Raw genomic sequence first — 22,269 nt, forward strand, 5'->3', positions numbered from 1 at the left:
TTGTTGTAAACAACCTTGCAGAACCATCCTTATTAGGGACATAGCTATCTGAACTTACAGTGGAAGGCCCTAGCAAATCAAGCAGGAGCTTGGAAGATGGGATAAATGCCTAGGTGATATTTTCTAAATTTGAATGTCACAAGCAATGTATGTGATAAACACTGAGTACATTGCAGGCCCAATTAGTTTACCTGCCTGATATCGTATCCAGAGAAAGGCAAACAAGATGGTGAAGGGACTGGTGACTATGCCATACCAGGATTGGTTGAAGGAACAGGAATTGGTTGAAGAAAAGACTTGGGAGCAATACGATAGCTGTCTTCAAGTAGTTGAAGTGCCAATAATGTAGAAGAAGGACCAGACTTGCTCTTTTTGGCTTGAAAGGACAAAACTAAGAGCAGAGGGTAGACATTACTTGGAAGGATGATCTAGGTTTGATATGAGGAAAAACCTCCTAATAATTATAACTGTTCAAAAGTAGAATGGGTAACCTCAAGTGGTAGTAGGTTCCCCCTTTGATGAAGGTCATCAAATGAATGTTAGATGGCTATTTGTGTAGACCAGATGGTCTAAGGTTTCATCCAACTCTAGAGATTCTGTGAATTTGTAATTTTGAAAATTTTCTCCGAAGACAAAGTATTTAGAACTGGATGGGACCTCAGAGGTCACCTATTCCAATTCAAGAAACTTTAAAACTGTAAGGAATCAAATATAGCTTTTAGAGAAAAGGTGACTAGAAAGAACCAACCTGCTCTTCAGAGACACATAAAAGAGATATGAAGAAGGAAGTGTGGTAAATTAGGGAAGGTGAGATTCCATGGAAGAAAGTAAATTATACAATTTTAGAGCTGGACAGTCTCTTAAAAATCATTTAGGCTAAGCCTCTCATTTTACAAATAAGGAAATGGACCCAGAGAGTGGACTTACTCTAGGCCAAAGAAGTAATTAGTGGCACAGTAGAGACTGGAACCAGGTTTCCTAATTCTTGATTTGGTGGTTTTGCCACAATAGATTATCCACTGAAATCCTTTATGGATGTCTATTTATTGTTAAATTCCTTGGAAACATTTTCTGCCTAATTATACAACAAAGAAAACTAGCTAAATCGGATATGATGATGAGAGGCCAGTAAGTAGGACAGAAGTTCAAACCAGTAGATGGGCAATGACCTGACTTTTAGAAGTCCCAGTAGTTCCCACACAAGTGCCTAAATTTCAAGATGGATAAAACGGCTAAGCAAGCAGAATGATCCCTTTCACCAAAACATTTTATAGTAAATAGTTTAAAGTAGTCTTATTAACAAATACTTTGAATCTATCCACCTACACAGATTTGTCAAGCCTAAGCACATTAGCAATTAATTCAGTAAAAAGGCAGCCTTAAGTGGCTATTTTCACAGTTGATTTAAAGTGAAATAATTTTAAACTTTGGCTAAACTTAAATAGTTTTAAACTTTGACTAAAACTCTAAACTTTGAAGTCATTTTGGTGAACCTTACAAGAAGGAAATTAATTTTACTTTTTCACATAAAGCAGAAAATGATATTTTAAGAAGAAAAAATTTAGGGGCAGCTAGGTGGCGCAGTGGATAAAGCACTGGCCCTGGAGTCAGGAGTACCTGAGTTCAATAACACTTAACTAGCTATGTGACCCTGGGCAAGTCACCTAACCCCAATTGCCTTAGGAAAAGAAAAAAAAAAGAAAAAATTTAGCTAGAGATAAAGCCACATGCTAACAATGGTCAGATGTTTCAGAGTCAAGGTGGGGGTAAAGAAAATGAGAAAAAAATTATGACCAAAAAGGGCAGCATTTGGTTCTACCAAGTTTGCTCTTACTATATGTAATGTTAAGAACTACATTCTTCTCTAGCCAAATCAAAGGTTCTCTTTTCCTGAGTAAAGTCATGTAGAGAAAGGATGAAGTATAAATTATTTTAGCAGTATGGTAAAGAATTAATTTAAAAAACAAAACAACACAACACAACTCTTCCTACAATGTTCTTTTGAGGGCCCTATTAAACCTCCTAAGAGGCACTGTCTTCCTCTTCAAAGTACTGTTGAATAAAAAATCTTTTCCAGTCTATAAAACTATTTAAAACATTGCACTTTATTTGTTCATAGAATTCCGTATCCATTTATTCCATTTCTGCTTTTGCTTTTCCTCTCACAGAAGACCTATTTCTATTTCACTGCCTTTGTTTAATGTGAGGATTTTACCGTACTTTCAAATATATTCCACTTGTCTTATTTAAATAAACAGTGGTAAACTCCGTGCTTTCACAAAAAGCATACTCATTACTGCTGATACATTCTGGAGACGTGCAAATAAAGCCTCTACCCACTGCCATTCCATTAATCATTCTTTTTAAAACTGGCAGAAGCTGCTTTGCACCTGCTTTCTCAATGGGTTGCAATTAATTTGGCTTGCTATTTTACTCCTTTATTTCTTTAGCACAACCATTCATAATAATTTTATAGCCCTGTAAATGGCACTTAAAAAAATTAATTATTGCCCTAGATGACTACAAAACTCAATATTTTGTTGGAGTTCTCCAAAAGAGAAGTTCTATGTATTCTCAGTTATTTTTATGCCTGTGTAGAGGGACTTTATATATAATAACGCAAGCTCTCATCCCCTTATATTCAACTGTGATATGGTAGCTACATAAGAGTTAATTTAAGGTTGAAAGGTACTTCTTTGAATGTACACCCTCATTAAAGGCATTTTATTTCACTGTTCCTTCAATGGCTAGTTCTAAAGTTATTTTTTAATCCCCCTAATAGAACTGCTGACAGCTGCTTGGAAACCAATCCAGTCACACTGGGGAAAAAACGTGAAACAAAAGTTCATTTCCCTGGAGTAGTAATAATATCAAACTTAAAGTATATCAATATATAAAAAGAGAAAACAATGTTATTTCATTGTTAAATTTAATGTGTTTCTGAAAAGTTGTGTACAAAATGAACTTTTTTCCCCAAAATGAACTTTTATAAATAAAAGATAATTTACATGCACTTTAAAAATCCTATTTAAAGGAATGCTAAAGTGATTCATTCTGTAAAATATAGAATCCTTTTGTAATGTGACCCATGCTACTACTCACTTACATTGCTGTTTTACACACTTAGATTTTTGTAGATTTGAATTTTCAGGGGATTGTAGATCATAGTTAGAGCTGGAAGCGACCTTACCAGCAAGGTAATCCAATCCCATAATTTTCACAGAATCATAGACTTAGAGCAGGAAGAGATATAAGAAGTTATCTAGGGGCAGCTAGGTGGAGCAGTGGATAAAGCACCAGCCCTGGATTCAGGAGTACCTGAGTTCAAATCCGGCCTCAGACACTTGATACTTACTAGCTGTGTGACCTTGGGCAAGTCACTTAACCCCCATTGCCCCACAAAAAAAAAATACAAAAAAAAATAAAATAAGAAGTTATCTAACCAACCAATCAACTCCCTTTATTAATATGAAAGTGAGGCCTGGGTCACACAAGTAGTAAGCATCAGCACTGGGATGTGAACCCAGGTCTTCTGATTTTAGAATCAGTATTCTTTCTACTGCACCATGCTATCTTCAAAGGAAACAGGAAGTGAGTGGCTTTGCTGGGCTTCAGTCCCAGGTGCTCTGATTCCAAATCTAATGCTCCTTCCACCGTCCTAGGCTGACTTCAGTTTTCTTAAAATGGAGTACATATGTAGTAGTTTTCACTTGCTGCATTCATTCACAAGCATGATCAGGAATATTTAAAAAGGATGTAGATGGAGAATATAGGGGAAAAGATGAAAACCACTCTTAGCCTCTTCTTTCAGGAAGTTAAAGAAATACTCTTTATATCTAATAATTATATATATGCTCTCTGATAGGAGAAACAACTTGAATCTCTGGTCAGTGGCATGGATGAGAGAGTACTAATGACATTTACTCTTCTTAAGCTATTTTCTATTATCACCAGTAATAAATTTGCTCGTTTTCTACTTTTCCACTAATGGAGATCAGAGCTTTAATTAGTGTTTTCTTTCTACAATAATGTTTAGACAAATTCAGGCTGAAGCCAGTGCTGGCAAGTGAAAACACAAAACCATATAATTTACACTGCCATTAGAGATACCAACAAAAATATCCTCCCTTTCCCTAGAAGTACAAGGCTCATTGTTATATATCCTGATGCAGCATGTAAAACAAGATGAAGTCAACTGTTAGAAGTTCCTAGCAGAAAAATTTTCTTTAAAGTGGGAGTCATTGGTAGATGGGTACTTACTTATCTACAAGTGTCCGAATTACTGCCAGTGTGTCCAACACTAAGCCATCTACATTTTGTTTCTTTCTTCTTGGCTCATGTGGTCCTCGACCTCTCCTAGGTGGTCTCACAGGGTCCCTTGGATGGCTTCTGTTTTCAGCTGCTGGCAATATACTGTTCTCAGTCTGCTGATGCTGGGACTCTACATTATCTTCTGTGCCACTATCATCTCGACAAATACAAGAGTTACCCATGTTGGTGGCTCCCAAAGTGCCCAGAAAACTTGATATATGCTGCTCTAGAGTCAGCAGCAAACCTTGTACAAGGCTTCTGCTAGCATAAAACACAACCCAAGCAAAGACAATCATTGAGAAAGTTTTCCAAGTACTGTTTTCATAATCTTGAATTGAGGTATTTGCATCGTATTTGTTATCAACAATTGGAATCCAAAGGAAGTTGTAGATTCAGTATCCAACATTATCACCTAGAATAAACCCTGATCATCCAAAAGCAGGTCTAAAAAACAAACAAACAAAATAACCAGTTAAAAGAGTTGAGGATTTTTAACTACCAATTTACGTAAGGTTTCTCCTAACCCTGATTTTAGAGGCTTCAGAAGTAAAATTAGTTCATTTTTGGGCAATTTACCCCAAGGGGGTACTAGCACAAAGAGAATTTTTGGATAATAGGAAAGTAATTAACTGTGAAACAGTAACTCCTTGCTTATTTCCATTACAAGAAGTTGATCAGTAACCCATAACCTAATTCAGTGAGGCTTAGAAAAACTAATGATGTGAGCTTCAAACTTAGAATTCTTCCTTCCTATCTATGTAGAAATACTATATTAGAAAAACATAAGCAATTATTTAAAGGACTACTCCCTTATTAAAAATGGAAGACCTCTTTTTATAATTAGGTCATTTTCTGTTATTTTGGAAGGGCGAAGAATTAGAAAAGATTTTCTTAAGATTGTCTATTGTTCCTAGATCAAGGGGCAAAACTACTGTTACTCAGTCTATAACTCTAAAAGGATTAGAGGGGATGAGAACCCAGATTAAACTAGATAGACTACTTAGACAACCCAACTTGCAGGCTTTATCCATAATTTACAGTAAGGAGTATTGGAGATAAAGTTTCTTGGTCAGGTATATGTTTTTGGAAACATACTTTTCTGTTTTATGCCAATGAATGACATTTATACAATAAGAGGTTGTTTTTGTTGCATTTGCATCTTTGCAGAAACGTTGAGATGATGTACCAATTTCTTAGCTGACAATTTTAAGGCAAATAGTTATCTTTATGATACAACCAGAGACTTCATACAACTGATGAAAACTAGTAAGGTTCTGGAACAAGGGTTCATAATCTTGTTCTTTGTCATGGACCCCTTTCTTAGTCTGGTGAAACCTATGGACTTCTTCTTAGAATAATATTTTAAAATGCATAAAGTAAAATACAGAGGATTAAAAGGAAACCAATTATACTAAACTATAGCAACAAATAAGTAAATGAATGAGTGAATGTGTGTGTGTGTATACACACACACACACACACTTTAAGAAGTTCACAGACTCCAGGTTAAGAACCCTTGTTTTAAAAAGACACTGGAAAGAAAAAGGAGGCAATATGGCCATGTTTGAGAGACCAGAATAAACATGGAATATATTTCATGACAGGCAGTAGGCATTAAACAATTTAAGTAGTTGTATTGTGACGAGATGAGGAGGAGAAATATCTTTATTATTAGTCTGGACAGAGAGTAACAGTAAATAATTTAGTTCAGTATCATAATGAGCAGGGACCACTTTTCGTTTTGCCTTGTGGACAGCAGACACTAAATAAGTGTGTGCTGGATTAAATGTTGGATCACAGAAAAAGAAAACAAATGATGCTCTTCTGTTCTTCAGAGACAAAAGGGTTTAGATCAGCTCCTCAAGGCAGCACCGTATGGGTTCATAAAGGCTGGCAATTGGTCAAAGTCCATTTGTGTTTTTAAAACACATGACTAGAAGAGTCTTGAGGGGGAGGAATGGATGAAGGGCTCAAGTGGAAAGGATATCTCTTTTCTAATAGTCTAAGCAATGCCATTCCTACCTTCTCTTCCCTAAAGGGAACAAGGCATTATTTTTGCAAGAGAGCAGAATACCAAGAGACTTAAGGGCCAGGTAAGACATAAAACAAAAGCAGTTGCTTTTTGGAGTCACGCTATAGCTTTCTATTGATCTCAAAGATTAGCTTGACTTTTGGGAAAGAGAAACACTTAAAGCAAACCTTTCCAGCTTTTTCCACAGATCAGGTCAGATGGCTGGCCGCTGGACAAGAGGACAATGATGGGATGCATCAGACATAAAGGCAAAAAATCCAAGATTTTCTGACAGGTCTGCAACTGGTCAGTAAATTAAGCCAATATGCCAATGGAGTATTTATTTCAAATCATTCTGGTTCTTTAACTTTAAAAGTTCTTTACCTGAGGAGAAGAAACATGTGCAAGGTAGACTGTTTCAAGTTTCTCAAAAGTTTGCTGATAATTTATAGAGCTCTTTTGGGGTTCATACAACAGAAGAGTGGCCCAGACCTTGCTGGGCTATGTAACAAGGAATCCTGAATTGAGTATACATTGTTGCATGGGACAAGATTTCTCATCTCCTAGCTGTTAGGATATATAGGATCAAGTATCATTTGAGACGATGTGGCATTCTACTAGGGTGATTAATAACAACTGTAACACATACGTGACCACTGTATAGCAGGTCGAGGATATTTCTTACAGGTCTCCCCAGCATCCACTATTATAATCCCCAAGTGCTTCAGGGCTGTAGTACTGCTCCCCAAATAATTATCATCATCATCTGGGATGATGACAGATACATAATCACAAGTTGACTGTAGGAATTCAGTCTACCTATCAAGAAAGAAGAATGGGAAGGCAATTGAAAGAAAGGAAAACAAATGCCAAAATAACAGGCAAATATTCAAGAATTTCAAGGAAATATTAGGGATAGGAAGTGGCAAGCTTTGAAAGAGAGAACAAGGGAGGCTATAAAGCAACAATTCAGTTTTTAACTCTAGCTCTTAGGACAGTTTCTATAAAAATTAACTAAGCAGCTAATTGTTGACCACAAGTTGAAAATGAAGTGATTTTTTTAGGAGGCAGAAACTAGAATTTGTTAAAGCAAAAGTTGTTTTGCTTTCAATTTCTAAAGTCATCCTGGCAATGAAAAAATATCTGAGTTGAAGATGTTTGGTAGATAAAGGAAATAGCAATCAATGAAGGCACACAAGTTTTTTTTTTAGCTTATTTTGGTTTCATGGTGTTTGGAAGTCACCTATATGTGTACATAATTTTTAGTTAAAAAAAATTTTTTTTGAGACTAAGTCTCTGCTCAGTCTGGAAGTGCAGCTAATCTCACTAACTTATAGGTATGGAAGCTTTAACTAGGTCCATCTATGACCTGGGCTGCCCTTGTGCCAGATTTACCATATTGGTGCCTATAGGATTACAGACCTGAGGTACCACATCTGGCATGTATATAAGGTTTAAATATATATATGATTCACTGATAATTTATAGGGCAATGGTGAAAAAAGCCCCCAACTCTACTATTCTTTCAAGGTTGAAGTAGTGAACTGAATTGTTATTTCATGCCATACAAATTCATCTTTCTTTTAATAATTCAGAAAGTGATCTCAACTATCAAACCAAGAAGTATAGTTTAAAAATAGATTTTTAATTATCAAGGCTACAGTTTTTATGGACAAGATAATGATCTGAATAAATGTTATATCAATAAAGGAACATAAAGGAAGAGGCATATCACAAAAGAAATCATCAAATAATAAAAAGATCTTAAGAGTTACTGCAGTTGAAAATCACATACAATTTCATAGCTTTAGAGTTGGAAGAGATTGTAGCATCTCTTTTGAAATAAGACAACAGACATAATGTTCTTTAGGATTATATGTAAAGAAATACCATATTCATTCAAAGCAATTCAACAAACACTATACCCAATATGTGTAACACTAATGATCAATCCATTATTCAGAGGACTCTCTCCTCCCTCCAGGCAATGGTATAAAAAGATGCTCTCCAAGAGGTTACAATATAAGATGAGGAAGAGACAAGCACACAAATATGATTCGATGAATATAAGGACACAAGAAAAATCCAGACAAAGAGATGCACCATTTAAAAAAAAATAAAGAGAACAGAAAGAGGTATCTCACAACTATGGCTGAAGGGGGTCTTTTTTTTTTTTTTTTAATAAAAAGCGATTATTGGGAGAGAGGAATACATGGCCAAGGGACAGATGACTATGGAAAACTGTCCCACTTGAGTAAGAGAAGACCAGGTCTTTTGTATATTTACAATGGGGAGGAAATTACAAAGCAAGAGGAAATGCAAACACTGGGAGAGGATCTTTCAATAATGGGGTATGAGTAGGACATGCAACATCCATCCATATCCTGCAAATCATCTAGCAGACCTCGGTAATGCTTATTAGCATACCAGGGTCGTGCTCAGCAACACCCATTCCTTAGGTGAGAGACAGAGATGTCCTTCCCCGGGGAAAATTCAAGGATTCCTTGGGGGTTGGGGTCCCTCATATGCAGGGGATGATTCTTAACTAAACAAGAGATAAAAGGGTCAATTTTAAAAAAGGTAATTTTGATTACATTAAATTGAAAAGATTTTTCATGAAAACTCTGTAGAGTTAGAATAAAACAAAAGGAAAATCTTCGCAGGCAAGAATTTATTAAGCACCTACTATGTATCAAACATCATGCTAAGCATTTATTATTAGTATTTCATTTGAGTCTCATAACACTCCTAGGAAGAAGGCACTATTATTATATCCATTTTACAGATGAAGAAACTGAGGCAGACAGAGGTTAAGTCAATAGTTAGTAAACATTTATTAAGTGACTGCTAAGCACTGGGGATATAAAAAGAAGCAAAAAACAGTCTGCCCTCAAGGAGCTCACAGTATACTGAGTGACTTACCTAGGGTTACACGGCTAGTAACTGGCTGAGGCTGGATTTGAACTAAGGTCTTCCCGACTCTAGGCTCAACACTATAGCCAAGGTGCTAGCTGCAGACAAAAGATATCCAAGAAATATAAGGTATAGAAACAAACATAAAAAATCAAGAAGCATTTCCAAATACACAAAGGGTCAGAAATATGATAGGCACTTTGCAAAAGTAGAAATGCAAACACTCAACAACCATATGAGAGAATGCTCTAAAGCACTAATAAGAGAAAGGAAAATAAAATCAATTTTTGGTTTGACCTAACACCCATCAAAGTGGCAAAGATGACAAGATGAAAATGGTAAAATGTTGGAAAGGCTCTAGGAAGACAGGCATGATAATTAACATAGTATTGGTGGAGCAGTGAATGAATTGGTCCAGGTTTTATGGAAAACAAGAATCATACTAAAAATTACTAAACTATTTATACCCATTGAACTAGTAATATCACAACTGAATAAGTTCCCTTAGAAGGCCAAAAACAGAAGAAAAGATCCCATGCATACAACAAATATTTATAGCAGTCCTTTTTGTGGTAGGTAGAAATGAAAACAATAAAGATCAGGACTTAAACTTTTTCCACTTGTGGCCCCTTTTTGCCTGAGAAATTTTTTTGTGACCCTAGATATATAAAATAGTATACATAACCTTTTACTGTTGCCAAATTTTTTGTGACTCCCACATTGTGACCCCATATGGGGTTGCGACCCAGTTTATGAAGCTAGGATGTAGATGATCAATAACTAGAGAATGGTTGAATAATAGATTGTGGCATATGTATGTAATGAAATATTATTGTATCATAAGAATTGAGCAGAATATAGAAGAACCAGGAGAATAACTGCATAATGATAACAGGTTATTGTTTCTTTCCTTCTCGAAGAGGACTATGACATCGGGGTAATGTCATGACTTACAATGAATTGGATTTAAGTGAGGGAGGGCTGTGCAAGGTCACTAACTTCACTCTCACCTCCAGAGCCATCTGGGTCCAGTGGCAAGATATATATCAGGATGACAAAAGAAATGAAGACAAACATTGAAAGACATTAAATTCTGACCAATGCAATGACAAGTCTGATGGTGAAGTATGCTTCCTTCCTTGTGGCAAAAAGGTAGTGCATTATAGGTATAGAGTGTGGCATACTTTTTAAAGACATGGCCAGCCAATGTATTAACTGGTTTTGCTTAGTTGTAATTTTTTGACACAAGATAGGAAAGAGGTTCTGTGAAACAAATATGTAATGAAATATTATTGTATCATAAGAATTGAGCAGAATATAGAAGAACCAGGAGAATAACTGCATAATGATAACAGACACAAGGGGACTAAACAAGGATAAACTGTTTACATTTTAATAAAAGGAGATAATACATGTGTCCTTTTTAGAACCCTATCATCATCAGGAGCTATAGGTGGTATTTAATTAGAAAGAGGACCTGGGAATGCTTCTGTTATGTTTTGATGATCTTAAAAGTATGGAGAGGGAAGGGAAGAGAAATAAACTAGGAGGAAAGACCTCTAAGGAAAGATGAGGAAAATTATCTCACATAAATGCAGGGTACAAATAGAACTCTATACAAAACATACAGGAAGAGGTAGGGTAGGTGACACTTGAACTGTATATGAATAATAGGAGGAAATACACACACAGATTGGTACACAAATATATTTCACTTGACAGGGAAACAGGAGAGAAAAGGATAGGAAAAGGGGAATAAGAAAGGAGGATTAATAGAAGGATTAATCCTAAAGAAAATAAGCTCTAAGGGAGACAGAAATATTTATACCAACTCTTTTTGTGGTGGCAAAGAATCTGAAACTAAGGAGGTGCCCATGAGTTAGGGAATAGTTGAAAAAGTATATGAACATAATGGAATAGCCAAATTTCAGAGCTCCCAGGTCAAGGAGAGAATATTGCAAGTAGCCAAAAAGAAATAATTCAAGTATCAGGATAATACAAAATTTAGCAGCTTCTACATTAAAGGATCAGAGGGCTTGGAATATGCAGCAAAACAGTATAATTCTTCAGGGGTAAAAATGGACATTCAATGAAATAGAAGGCTTTCAAGCATTCTTGATGAAAAGACCAGAGCTGAATAGAAAATTTGATTTTCAAATACAAGACTTAAGAGAAGCATAAAAAGGCAAACAGAAAAAGGGAAAGAGACTTAATAAGGTTAAACTATTTACTTTCCTACATGAGAAGATGATGCTTGTAACTCATAAAAAAATTCTTATTATTAGGGAATATATAAAGACAGAGGGCATGGATATGAGTTGAATATGAAGAGATGATATCTAAAAAAATAAAATTAAGGGGAAAGAGGAATGCATTGGGAAAAAAGGAAAAGAGGGGTAGAATGGGGCAAATTATTTCACATAAAAGAGGAAAGAAAAAGCTTTTACCATGGAGAGGAAGACAGGAAAGGTGGGAAGGTGTGAACCTTATTATCATTGGAATTGGCTCAGAGGGAATAACATACACACTCAATTGAGGAGAGAAATCTATCTTGCCCTATAGGAAAAGAGGAGGGCAAGGGGATAAGAGAGGAGGGCTATGAGAGAAGGGAGGGCAGACTGGGGGAGGTGGTAGAAGCAAAACACTTTTGAGAAGGGACAGGATGAAAGGAGAGAGAACGGAATAAACAGAAGGGGGGACAGCTAGGTGGCACAGTGGATAAAGCACAGGTCTGGGATTCAGGAGGACCTGAGTTCAAATCCGGTCTCAGATACTTGCACTTACTAGCTGTGTGACCCTGGGCAAGTCACTTAACCATCACTGCCCTGTAAAAAAACCAACCAAACAAAAAAACCCAAGAAGAAGAAGGTTGAAATAAACAGAAGGGAGAATAGGATGGAGGGAAATACAGTTAGTGCTTGTAACTGAAAATACTAAATAAATCTTAAAATAAAGAATTATATATGAATGCAGAAAGGAAGTGAGCAAGATAAGAATGGGGAAAACAGTTTGATAGTCTGGCTGGAAACTAGATTGTATGAAATCATGTAATACAAAATAAACCTGGAAAGGTAAATGATACTGAAACATATTTCCTTCCTCTCTGCTGAGTGGTGGTAGGCTACAGCTGTGGAATCTTACATATTGTCAGTTCCAGTTGCTTTACTGGATTTTTTTTTTCGTGAGGCAATTGGGGTTAAGTGACTTGCCCAGGGTCGCACAGCTAGTAAGTGTTAAGTGTCTGAGGTTGGATTTGAAGTCAGGACCTTCCGACTCCAGGGCCGGTGCTCTATCCACTGTGCCATCTAGCTGCCCCCTGGATGGTTTTGCTCAAATGTTTTTTGTTTGCTGTAAAGAATGACATCAGCAAGGGAAGTTTTTTGGGAAGTGATTACTGTGTTTAAAAATGTGTAAATAAGACATTAATATTTTTTAAAAAGGAGAAGAAAAAAGGCTAGAAAATTATGCCAAAGCTAGCTTGTGAATGGCCATAAATTCCAGGTTAGAGAGTTTATAGTTTATCTTATAGGCAATGGAGAGCTACTAAAAAATATTACACAGGGGTGTGGCATGGTCACTTGCTGGATTTCTGAGACTTGGGTCAAGGAAATCGGTTAGAAAGTTACTACAATGACCCAAGTGACGAGGACCTGAACTAGGTTGATGAGAGTGGAGTGGATAATGTAATTTTGTAGTTTTATTCAGCACCAAAGAATAGGAACATTTCATCAGCGAAGAAAATACTGCTACCTTTAGATGGCATCTATGAACTTTAAAAAATCATTTTGATGAACAAAACTGGTTTTCTTTGTGATCTTATATATTTTATTCTATGCGTTTGAAGACAGTACTCTGAGAAGAGGTCCATAGGCTCTGCCAAAGGTATTCATGACAAAGAAAAGGTTAAGAGTAATGGAGAAGGGGCAGCTAGATGGTGCAGGGGATATGCACTGGCCCTGGATTCACGAGTACCTGCGTTCAAATCCGGCCTCAGACACTTACTAGCTGTGTGACCCTGGGCAAGTCACTTAACCCCAATTGCCTCACCAAAAAAAAAAAAAAAAAAGAGTAATAGAGAAGCAGACAAAAGTGTGGACAATTCAACCACACACTTCACATATTCATCTTAATTTTTTATGAATGCCTTACAAGTATTTAGTGAAACACTTTCTCAAGATCTTCATTTTTAAAACAGTAAGATATAGACTGTTGTTCCAATAAAACCCCACCAAATACCATTTGATTAATACTGCCAGTGTCATTGTAAAATTTCTATGAGTTCAATTAAAATACAATTCAATAATGGATCTGTTGAACATTGGTTATTTCAGTGAGAACTCAAAGGACTTTCAAAAAGAACAAGTAAATGACATACTCTTTTTTTTTTTAGGGCAATGAAGGTTAAGTGACTTATCCAGGGTCACACAGACAGTAACTGTGAAGTGTCTGAGGCTGGATTTGAATTCAGGTCCTCCTGAATACAGGGCCGGTGCTTTATCCACTGTACCACCTAGCTGCCCACATATACTCTTTAATAAATCCAAATTATACAGCTAAAAGCCTTTAAAATTCAGAGCTTCTTCTGGGTTGGAAAGGCCATATCAAATAGAAAAATTTTTAAGGATTGTTCATTTCCATTTCCTTCTATTTCTTTCTTTCTTTGTGTGTGTGTGTGTGTGTGTGTGTGTGTGTGTGTGTGTATGTGTGAGGCAGTTGGGGTTAAGTGAGTTGCCTAGGGTCACAGAGATAGTAATTGTTAAGTGTCTGAGGCCAGATTTGAACTCAGGTCCTCCTGAATCCAGGGCCGGTGCTCTATCCACTGCGCCATCTAGCTGCCCCAATTTCCTTCTATTTTTATGCACCCGTTCCCATAAGTTCAAGAAAACATTAAAAAAACAAACAAAATAACTTGCTGAACACATGTAAAGAACAAGTTTTGTTCTTTTAATTAGCCTACCTTTACAGAATGCTATACTCTCTTCTAAACTGATTCATTATGAATGAAATGCTTTGGAAAAAGTGGTTGAGATGTCTAGAATTTTGTTCAAATAAATCTGTTCATCACAATAAAATAATACTATCAGAGCTACCTCTGTAAGCTTCACAATACAGTAAACCAAAAGGTACCCTAACTGCAATTAAAACAGAAGAAACAGGTGCTGTGTGGGACTGGAAATGAGTATTACTTGTGAATATGTAAAAGCAGAACATTTATGTAAAAAAAAAAAAAATGGTACCAGACCTTTACATTTACTCAACATTCATTGAGTACCTACTATGTGTAGGCCCCTGATGGTAGATGCTGGGGAGAGATACAGTGATGAAAAAAACCCTGTTCTTGCTCACAGGACTTACTCATTCATTCATCAGAGGGATACCAATTCAATGAGCCTCAACAATGTTCAACACACTGTTTAAGGAACTGGGGATACAAAGACAAAAAATGAAGCAGTCCCTGCTCTCAAGGGGTTTCCATCTTTATTTGAAGAAATAAATAAGGGGGCAGCTAGGTGGTACAGTGGATAAAGCACCGGCCCTGGATTCAGGGGCACCTGAGTTCAAATCCGGCCTCAGACACTTGACAGTTACCAGCTGTGTGACCCTAGTCAAGTCACTTTACCCTCATTGCCCCACAAAAAAAAGAAAAGAAATAAATAGAATATCACATAAGTTGAAGTATTATTGGATCATGGAGTGGGTGGTCAGATCAAGCCAACAGATTTTTTAAAATTTAATTTTGGGGGGTTTACATTTTAAGTTCCAAATTGTCTCTTTTCCTTCCTCCCCAACCCACACTAGAGAAGGCCACCATTTAACAAACATATATTTATATGTAAAATCATACTGTGTAATTCTATTTATCAGTTCTTTCTCTGGAGGTAGACAGCATCTTCCTTCACAGGATCTTTTGTAGTTGATGAGTATAACACTCAGAATAACTCAGTCGTTCACAGTTATTCTTCGAGCAATGTTGCTGGTACTGTATACAACATTCTCTTGGTTCTGCTCTAGATTTTTTTAAACAAAAATTTTGCCACCAGTTTGAAAGAGAAATAGTTTTCTTGTGTGTTTTAAAATAAAAAAGAATATTGTTGACAGTTTCTTTCCTTTTGCTTTTTAAATAGTAACAGCACTTATATAACCCTTCAAGGCTTGCAAAGTGTTTTAAAACCATCAACTCATTTGATCCTCACAACAACCCTGGGAAGTACATCTATCATTAACCCCATTTTAGAGATGAGGACACAATGGGGCAGAGAGAAGTTAAATGACTTGCCCAAGGTCACAGTTAACAAGTATCTGAAGCAGGACTTGAATGCAGGTCTTCCAGACTCCAGGGCCAACACTAACCACTTTGTCAGCTAGGTACCACATTAAATTGCCATTTTCCCTTAATACATTCAGCTCCCTCCCTATTCAGTTCAACCTTCTCTAGTAATGAAGAAAAACATTTAAACAAAACAGAGCCAGCTAGCGGAAGGGACTTTGACAGTATATACACATTTTACATCCATAGACTCACTACTTCTCAACTGAGAGGATGGTGTGTTTCATCATCAGTTCCCTGGACCAAGATTGGTTATTATAATTAATCAAATTTCAACTGCTTTTCAGTATCATTTTTGTTATTAATATTAGCACTACAAAACTATGGGAAAACATTGTAAATAAACAGTCTATGTGCCAGCACAGTGCTAAGACACAAAGAAAGGTAAAAGACAGTCTTCAACTTAGCTCACATGCTAATGGGGCAAACAGCACATGAATAATTATGGACAAACAAGCTGCATTCAGGCTAAAAAGTCAATAATTAACAGAGAAAATGCACTAGGATTAAAAAAGACTGGGGAGAGTTCCTGTAGAAGGTGGGATTTTATTTGGCACTTGAGGAAAGTCAGAAGGCAGAGATGAAGAGGGAGATGATTCCATATACAGGGACAGCCAGCGAAAATTCCTGGAGTTGGGAGATGGAAATGTCTTGTTCAAGAACGGCAAGGAGGCCATGTCACTGGATCCCAGAGTACCCTGTGTGAGGGGGGGTTATGAAAAACTCTGAATGCAAAGAGGATTCTATTTGATCCTGGAGATGATAAGGAACCTTTGGAGTTTATTATGCAGGGGAGTGATTAGGTCAAAAGCACAGTTAGAGTAAAAGGTCTTAAAAAATTTGTTTCCTCAAATTACATAAGTGTTCTTAATTCTTTAAAGAAAATACTAGATCTTCGACTTCTATGCTGGGGCATTGGATTTACTGAAAAATATGGAATCTTGTTTTTGAGAAGAAAAAATTTAAACCTAGCCTTCGACATATTAGGTCCTAAAGTGGTAAGGTCTTTTTCTTTTGCTGTCAGTACAAACCATAGACCTCTCCATCTTAAACAGATCATCACTAAAGTACTTGGCCAAGAAAAGCACTAGTCTAACTCCTTCAAACAAATGATCCAGGAATCAATGATTCACTGTCTCAAATATTTGCTTGTGGCCAATCATAATACTCCCTGGTGACAGCAAAAAAAGTTTCTTTTTCCCCGAAAATAAGGATTTGGTACCATACTGCCAAGAAAGGAGAAACTGGTAAATGAATGACCAGAAGAAGGAAAACAGACTTCAGGCAATAAATCACTTTTACTTTCAGCTCCCATTCATTACTCAAAGACAGTGTAATGTGCATTTAAGTTCCATTTCAGAGAGTAAAATAATAGTACTAACAACAATGATGTACATAGTGATTTATATTGTGAACTGTCACAATTAAGAAAATAAATTGTTAACTAGGCAGTTGTGGTGAAGGGGAAGAGCCTTAATTTTGAGTTAGAGGACCTAGATGAAATTCTCTTCTTTACTGGGATGTCCTTAAACCTCTCTGGCCTTAGCCTCCTCATTTATAAAATGAAGTTACACTAAGGCTGTACCAGGCAGCTCAAAACCCTATGATATTATGAGATGAATGTTTCCTCAGACTTTTCCCCACCAGATTTTAATAAACCTGATTGCTGCTGCAGCAAATCGATAAGAAAAAAAAAATGGACTTCACACCAAAAGTATACTTGGAAGTTGAAACAAACATTTTGGACGTGTTTTAACTAAAGAACCTGAGTATCTAAGGGTTCTGGGGAAATGTGTGCATGTGGGGAAATATGAAACATTTTATCAGAATTTAACTTTTTTCCCCCTCAGGAATAAAATAATAAGCTCAACACAATATCCCAATGGTGCTGGTATTGGCATATTGTCATTGATGAGAAGTGTTCAAATGATTACGCATTTTAATTAGACTCTTGCCTCTTTTTTGCTTTGAGATGAGGGTATACAACCCACATTTTAGAGGCTACTGATTCGAATGACAATTTTTCTACAAGTATGCTTTAAAGTAGTGATGTGAAATAAATAGAAATGGAGGCCACTAAACCATATATAAAGATCCTTGTGGGTCATATATTGACATAGTTTTAAAAATGTAATATTATCTATGTTTCATTGTATTTATATTCATTTTACTAAATGTGAATTACATTTTAACCTGTCTCTGGCTGCACTCTTAGAGTGTTCTGGGCCACCTGGCCATGTGTTTGACACCTCAGCTTTAAAAAGCACCTCATAATTCCCCAATTGATTAGTGGTCAAAGGATATGAACACTGCTAGTTTATATCCCAAAGACATCCCCCAAAAGAGAAAAAGATCTATTTGTACAAAAATATTTATAGCAGCTCTTTTGTGGTGGTTAAGAATTGGAAATCAAAGGAACACCCATCAATTGGGGAATGGCTAAACAAACTGTAATATATGATGGTGATAGAATATTTTTGTGTTATAAGAAATGACAAGCAGGATGATTTTAGAAAGGCCTGGAAAGACTTGTATGAACTGATATATAGTGAAGCGAGCAGAACCAAGAGAACATTATGCACAGAGACAGCAATATTGTTTGTTTGTTTGTTTTTTGGTGGGTTTTTCTTTCTTTTTTTTTGGCGAGGCAATGAGGGTTAAGTGACTTGCTCAGGGTCACACAGCTAGTAAGTGTCAAGTGTCTGCGGCTGGATTTGAACTCAGGTCCTCCTGAATCCAGGGCTGGTGCTTTCTTTATCCACTGTGCCACTTAGCTGCCCCTGACAGCAATATTGTTTGATGAAGAACTGTGAAAGACTTAACTATTCTCAGCAATACAATGATCCAAGACAATCCCAAAGGACTAATGATGAAGCATACTATCCACCTCCAAAGAAAGAACTGATATTGATTGAACATAGATTGAAGCATGCTATTTTCACTTTCTTTCATTTTTCTTTTATTCAAGTTTTCTTGTACAAAATGACTAATATGGTAATGTTTTATATAATTGTACATGTATTAACCATATCTGATTGCTTACCACCTGAGGGAGGGATAAAAATTTGAACTTGAAACTATAAATAAAAAAAAATATTTTTTAAAGCACCTCATAGACTTCTATTCTCTACTCTCTCCTGCTTCTTCTTGTCCTATGTGTCCAAGCACTCCTCAGTTTACTTTGCTGGTTCTTCATTCATGTCATGCCCACTAACCATGGATGTAACCCAAGGTTACATTTTAGGTCCTATTCTCTTTTCACCCTATACTGTCTTATCAGTTACTGTGGATTCAAATATCTCTATCTCTATCTACAGATATATAGACATGTTTTAACTAAAGAACCTGAGTATCTAGGGTTCTGGGAAAAGGTAGGGGTGTGTGTGTGTGTGGGTGTGTGTAAGAATATGAAACATTAGACTTTAACTTTAGTTAAAACATGTCCAAATATGTCCATATCTAGATGTTTATCTAGATATATAAATAAAAACATACACACACACAGATGACACAGCTCTAGCCTCTAGCCAGAGCCAGTCATCTTTAAGTGCTTTTTGGACATCACAAACTTAATTTCCTGTATGCTTCTAAAGCTTAACATCTTCATAACAAAACTCATGATCTTTCCCCCAAATCCTCCCCTCTTCCTAATGTTAAGGGTTAAAATTCTAGCTAGTCTGTCTAAAATATCTAATGAGTGGTCGCCAATAAATTATAAGCTTTAGCAAGAGTTAGACTTTTAAGCATTTATTAAGGAGAATAAGAATTTGGTAAAGAGAGAGAGAAAGGCCTAGATTCCTATCTATTAAAGAGAGAGCACATTTCTAGCTCCGCTCTCCACCAGAGTCCAAAGGAAAGAGAGCGAGACTGAGCGCCGGTCTCTTCCTTCCTCCTCCCACCAGCCCGCGTCACTTCCTGACTCCTGGTCTTGCCCTCAAAGACCTTCCCTTCATGGGCAGAACTCCTCTACAGTAAGTATCCAGCAGGTGGCGTTATTCCAATCGTTACACTAACTTTCCTATTATTGTAAAGGGTACCACCATGTTTCCAGTCATACAAACTCATCAATTTAGTGTTATTACTGACTCCTCAGTCTTATTCTCCCCATGTAACCAATCTATTGTCAAATCGTGTTCATTTCTCCTTTCCTAACATTTCTCCTAAGTGTCCCCTTCTCTCTACTCACACAGTCATAATTGCAATTCAGGCCCCATCACCTCTTGTCAGGACTATTACCACAGCTTTCTAATTGGTGTCCCCGAATCATCTTCCTTTTACCATTCTCCCCATAGCTGCTAAATGATTGTTGAAGGACTAAGCATACAATACTCCTTTCTCTTCCTCCTCAATGAGGTCTAGTAGCTCCCTAATATCTGCAGGATCAAAGATAAATAAGTGCCTGTGTTTGACATTAAAGTGATTTATAACCTGGCCCCTCCCCCCCTTCCCCTTACACTTCCCATGCCTTTACACATGCTTGGAGTCAGCAACACTGGTCTAATTGTAGCCCTTCTAACATGACAAGTCAGTTTCCAAGCCTGTGCACTGGCTATTCACCACACCTGATGGGAGTGCCATGCCTCCATCTCCACCTCCAGCTCTTCATTGGCATCCTTTGACATTCACTTCAAATCCCACCTTTTGCAGACCACTTTTATTGGTCTTCCCCCTTAAGACTCTGTATGGAACTTGTGTGCACCTAGTTTTTTACATCCTGTTTCCTATACTAGAATGTAAACTCCCTGTGGGCTGGAATTGTTTTTGCCTTTTTCTGTATCTTCAGTGACTGGCACATAGTGAACCATTAATAAATCCTCATCGACTGACTGACTTTGGGTCTAAGGAATTAGTGATTTAGAATTGAAACAATATTTAGATGACTACAATAATAGGAGCAGCTAAAAGGTTATGACAGTATTGAGGGGCAGGTGGTAAGTGAGAATCCTGGCAAGAGAGAATAATAGAAAAAAAGTGATTTTGACTTATTTTTGGCTTTGAACAATTGAAAAAAAGGTAAACAATCTTTTTAACCCTTTTACCCTTGTTAACCCTTGAAATAAAAATAAATAGGGGGCAGCTAGGTGGCACAGTGGATAAGGCACTGGCCCTGGATTCAGGAGGACCTGAGTTTAAATCCAGATTCAGACACTTGACACTTACTAGCTGTGTGACTCTGAGCAAGTCATTTAATCCTCACTGGCCTGCAAAAAAAAAATTAAATAAAAACCCCAAGTAAAAAAAAACCCCAAGTAAAAAAAAAAAATCCAAACCAAAATTGATGTCCATGATTTCAGATATGGAGCTAGAAAGGGCCTCAGAGTACATCTAGTCCAACCCCATCATTTTACAGACAGGACACTAAGGTTTAAGGAGGTTAAATAACTTGCCCAAGATCACACATGTAAGTGTTGGAGGTGGTATTTGAACCCAGATCTTTTAACTGCAGAGGCAACAATATTTGAGAGAGAGAGAGATAGAATCACCAGACTTAATTGAAACAAATGAATCAGAGAAGAACAGTATTATTAAAAATTGTCAAAAATTAAAAGAATTTGTTCCTGTACACATAATGTTTCTAACAGGAAAAATGTAATGGTTTCTTGTTGGAAGGAGAGATAGGTCATTTTCCTCAGATAGCAAATAATAATAATAACAAAAAGACAAGAGTTAGGATCCTTTATTCTTAAAACATGGCATGGAGTGAAAATCCACAGGAAAGGGAATTCTAAACTACAGGAAAATTCTCTTGTTAATGAGAAAAGGAAATGAATAGAGTGGACAGCATGAATAATATAACCCCATTCTGAATATAATGAGATCTACTTAAAAATGAAGTCTGAAAATACTCCATTGAATACACTAGCAAATGATGTGCAATAAATCAGACCTAGGAATAGTAAATGCTTGCACGTTATCTTGAATATAATAGGAATTAAAACATTTGTTTGATGAATATATTCCAAATTTTAATATATGGAAAATATCCCCCCCCCAAATCTTCCACTAATAAAAGACTATCTTAAAGTGTGAATGATGAACTGCAAAGCAATGAAGTTATGATGAACAAGAACAAAAATAGTTTTGCAACCTTATGTTTGAGTTGCATAAAACCCAAGATATTGCACAGGAGCAAGCAGAAACTAAGGAGGACTCTGTCAAATGCAATTTCAAGTAAGATGGAAAATCATGATCCTTAGTTTGCAAAGTGAAGTGTTCTATTCCTCAATCCTATGAGGTCAATTTCTTTGCTGTCTTTACCCTTTCATACCAATACAAAGTTACTTGTAAAAGTGGTTCTTTCTATAAGGTTATTCTCAATAACAAAAGACTGCTCTACTTATGAAACCTTATAAGTAAATACAATAAATTTAACAGTCTCCTTAAAAAAACCCCACCACCTTGTACCCCCCTCTTGAAGGCATATTAATAATTATAGTAGGGGGTAGCTAGATGGTGCAGTGGATAAGAGTTCAAATCTGGCCTCAGACACTTGACACTTACTAGCTATGTGACCTTGGGAAAGTCACTTAACCCCCATTGCCCCACCAAAAAAAGAAAGAAAGAATTATAGTAAAATACATTTGTCAACTTGTCTACTCATCTGGCATACATACAGCCTAAAAGATGACTGAGAGACAATAGCTAAACTAGAAAGACAATTTTTATATTGTTACTTTCTTTCCCCTTAATGGTAAAAGTAAAACAT

At 36.6% G+C, this 22,269-nt stretch overlaps 1 protein-coding gene across 4 annotated transcripts in view; it reads right to left on the reverse strand.

Moving 5' to 3' along the window:
- RSPRY1 (ring finger and SPRY domain containing 1) overlaps positions 1 to 22,269 on the reverse strand; it is a 63,337-nt gene that overhangs the window by 36,408 nt on the left and 4,660 nt on the right. The window contains exons 2-5 of one of the 4 annotated variants that reach the window (XM_043980328.1): positions 9,245 to 9,333; positions 6,972 to 7,137; positions 6,511 to 6,706; positions 4,261 to 4,755 (exon numbers count right to left, since the gene is read on the reverse strand). In XM_043980328.1, coding sequence (XP_043836263.1) covers positions 4,261 to 4,607 — 347 coding nt within the window. In that variant the 5' untranslated portion in view covers positions 4,608 to 4,755; positions 6,511 to 6,706; positions 6,972 to 7,137; positions 9,245 to 9,333. Of the gene's footprint in view, positions 1 to 4,260; positions 4,756 to 6,510; positions 6,707 to 6,971; positions 7,142 to 9,244; positions 9,334 to 22,269 lie in introns of all 4 variants that reach the window. The other 3 variants (XM_043980327.1, XM_043980329.1, XM_043980330.1) reach the window with 3 other exon arrangements.

Source organism: Dromiciops gliroides, chromosome 2 (genome assembly GCF_019393635.1).
Source record: "Dromiciops gliroides isolate mDroGli1 chromosome 2, mDroGli1.pri, whole genome shotgun sequence".
Classification (NCBI taxonomy): domain Eukaryota; kingdom Metazoa; phylum Chordata; class Mammalia; order Microbiotheria; family Microbiotheriidae; genus Dromiciops; species Dromiciops gliroides.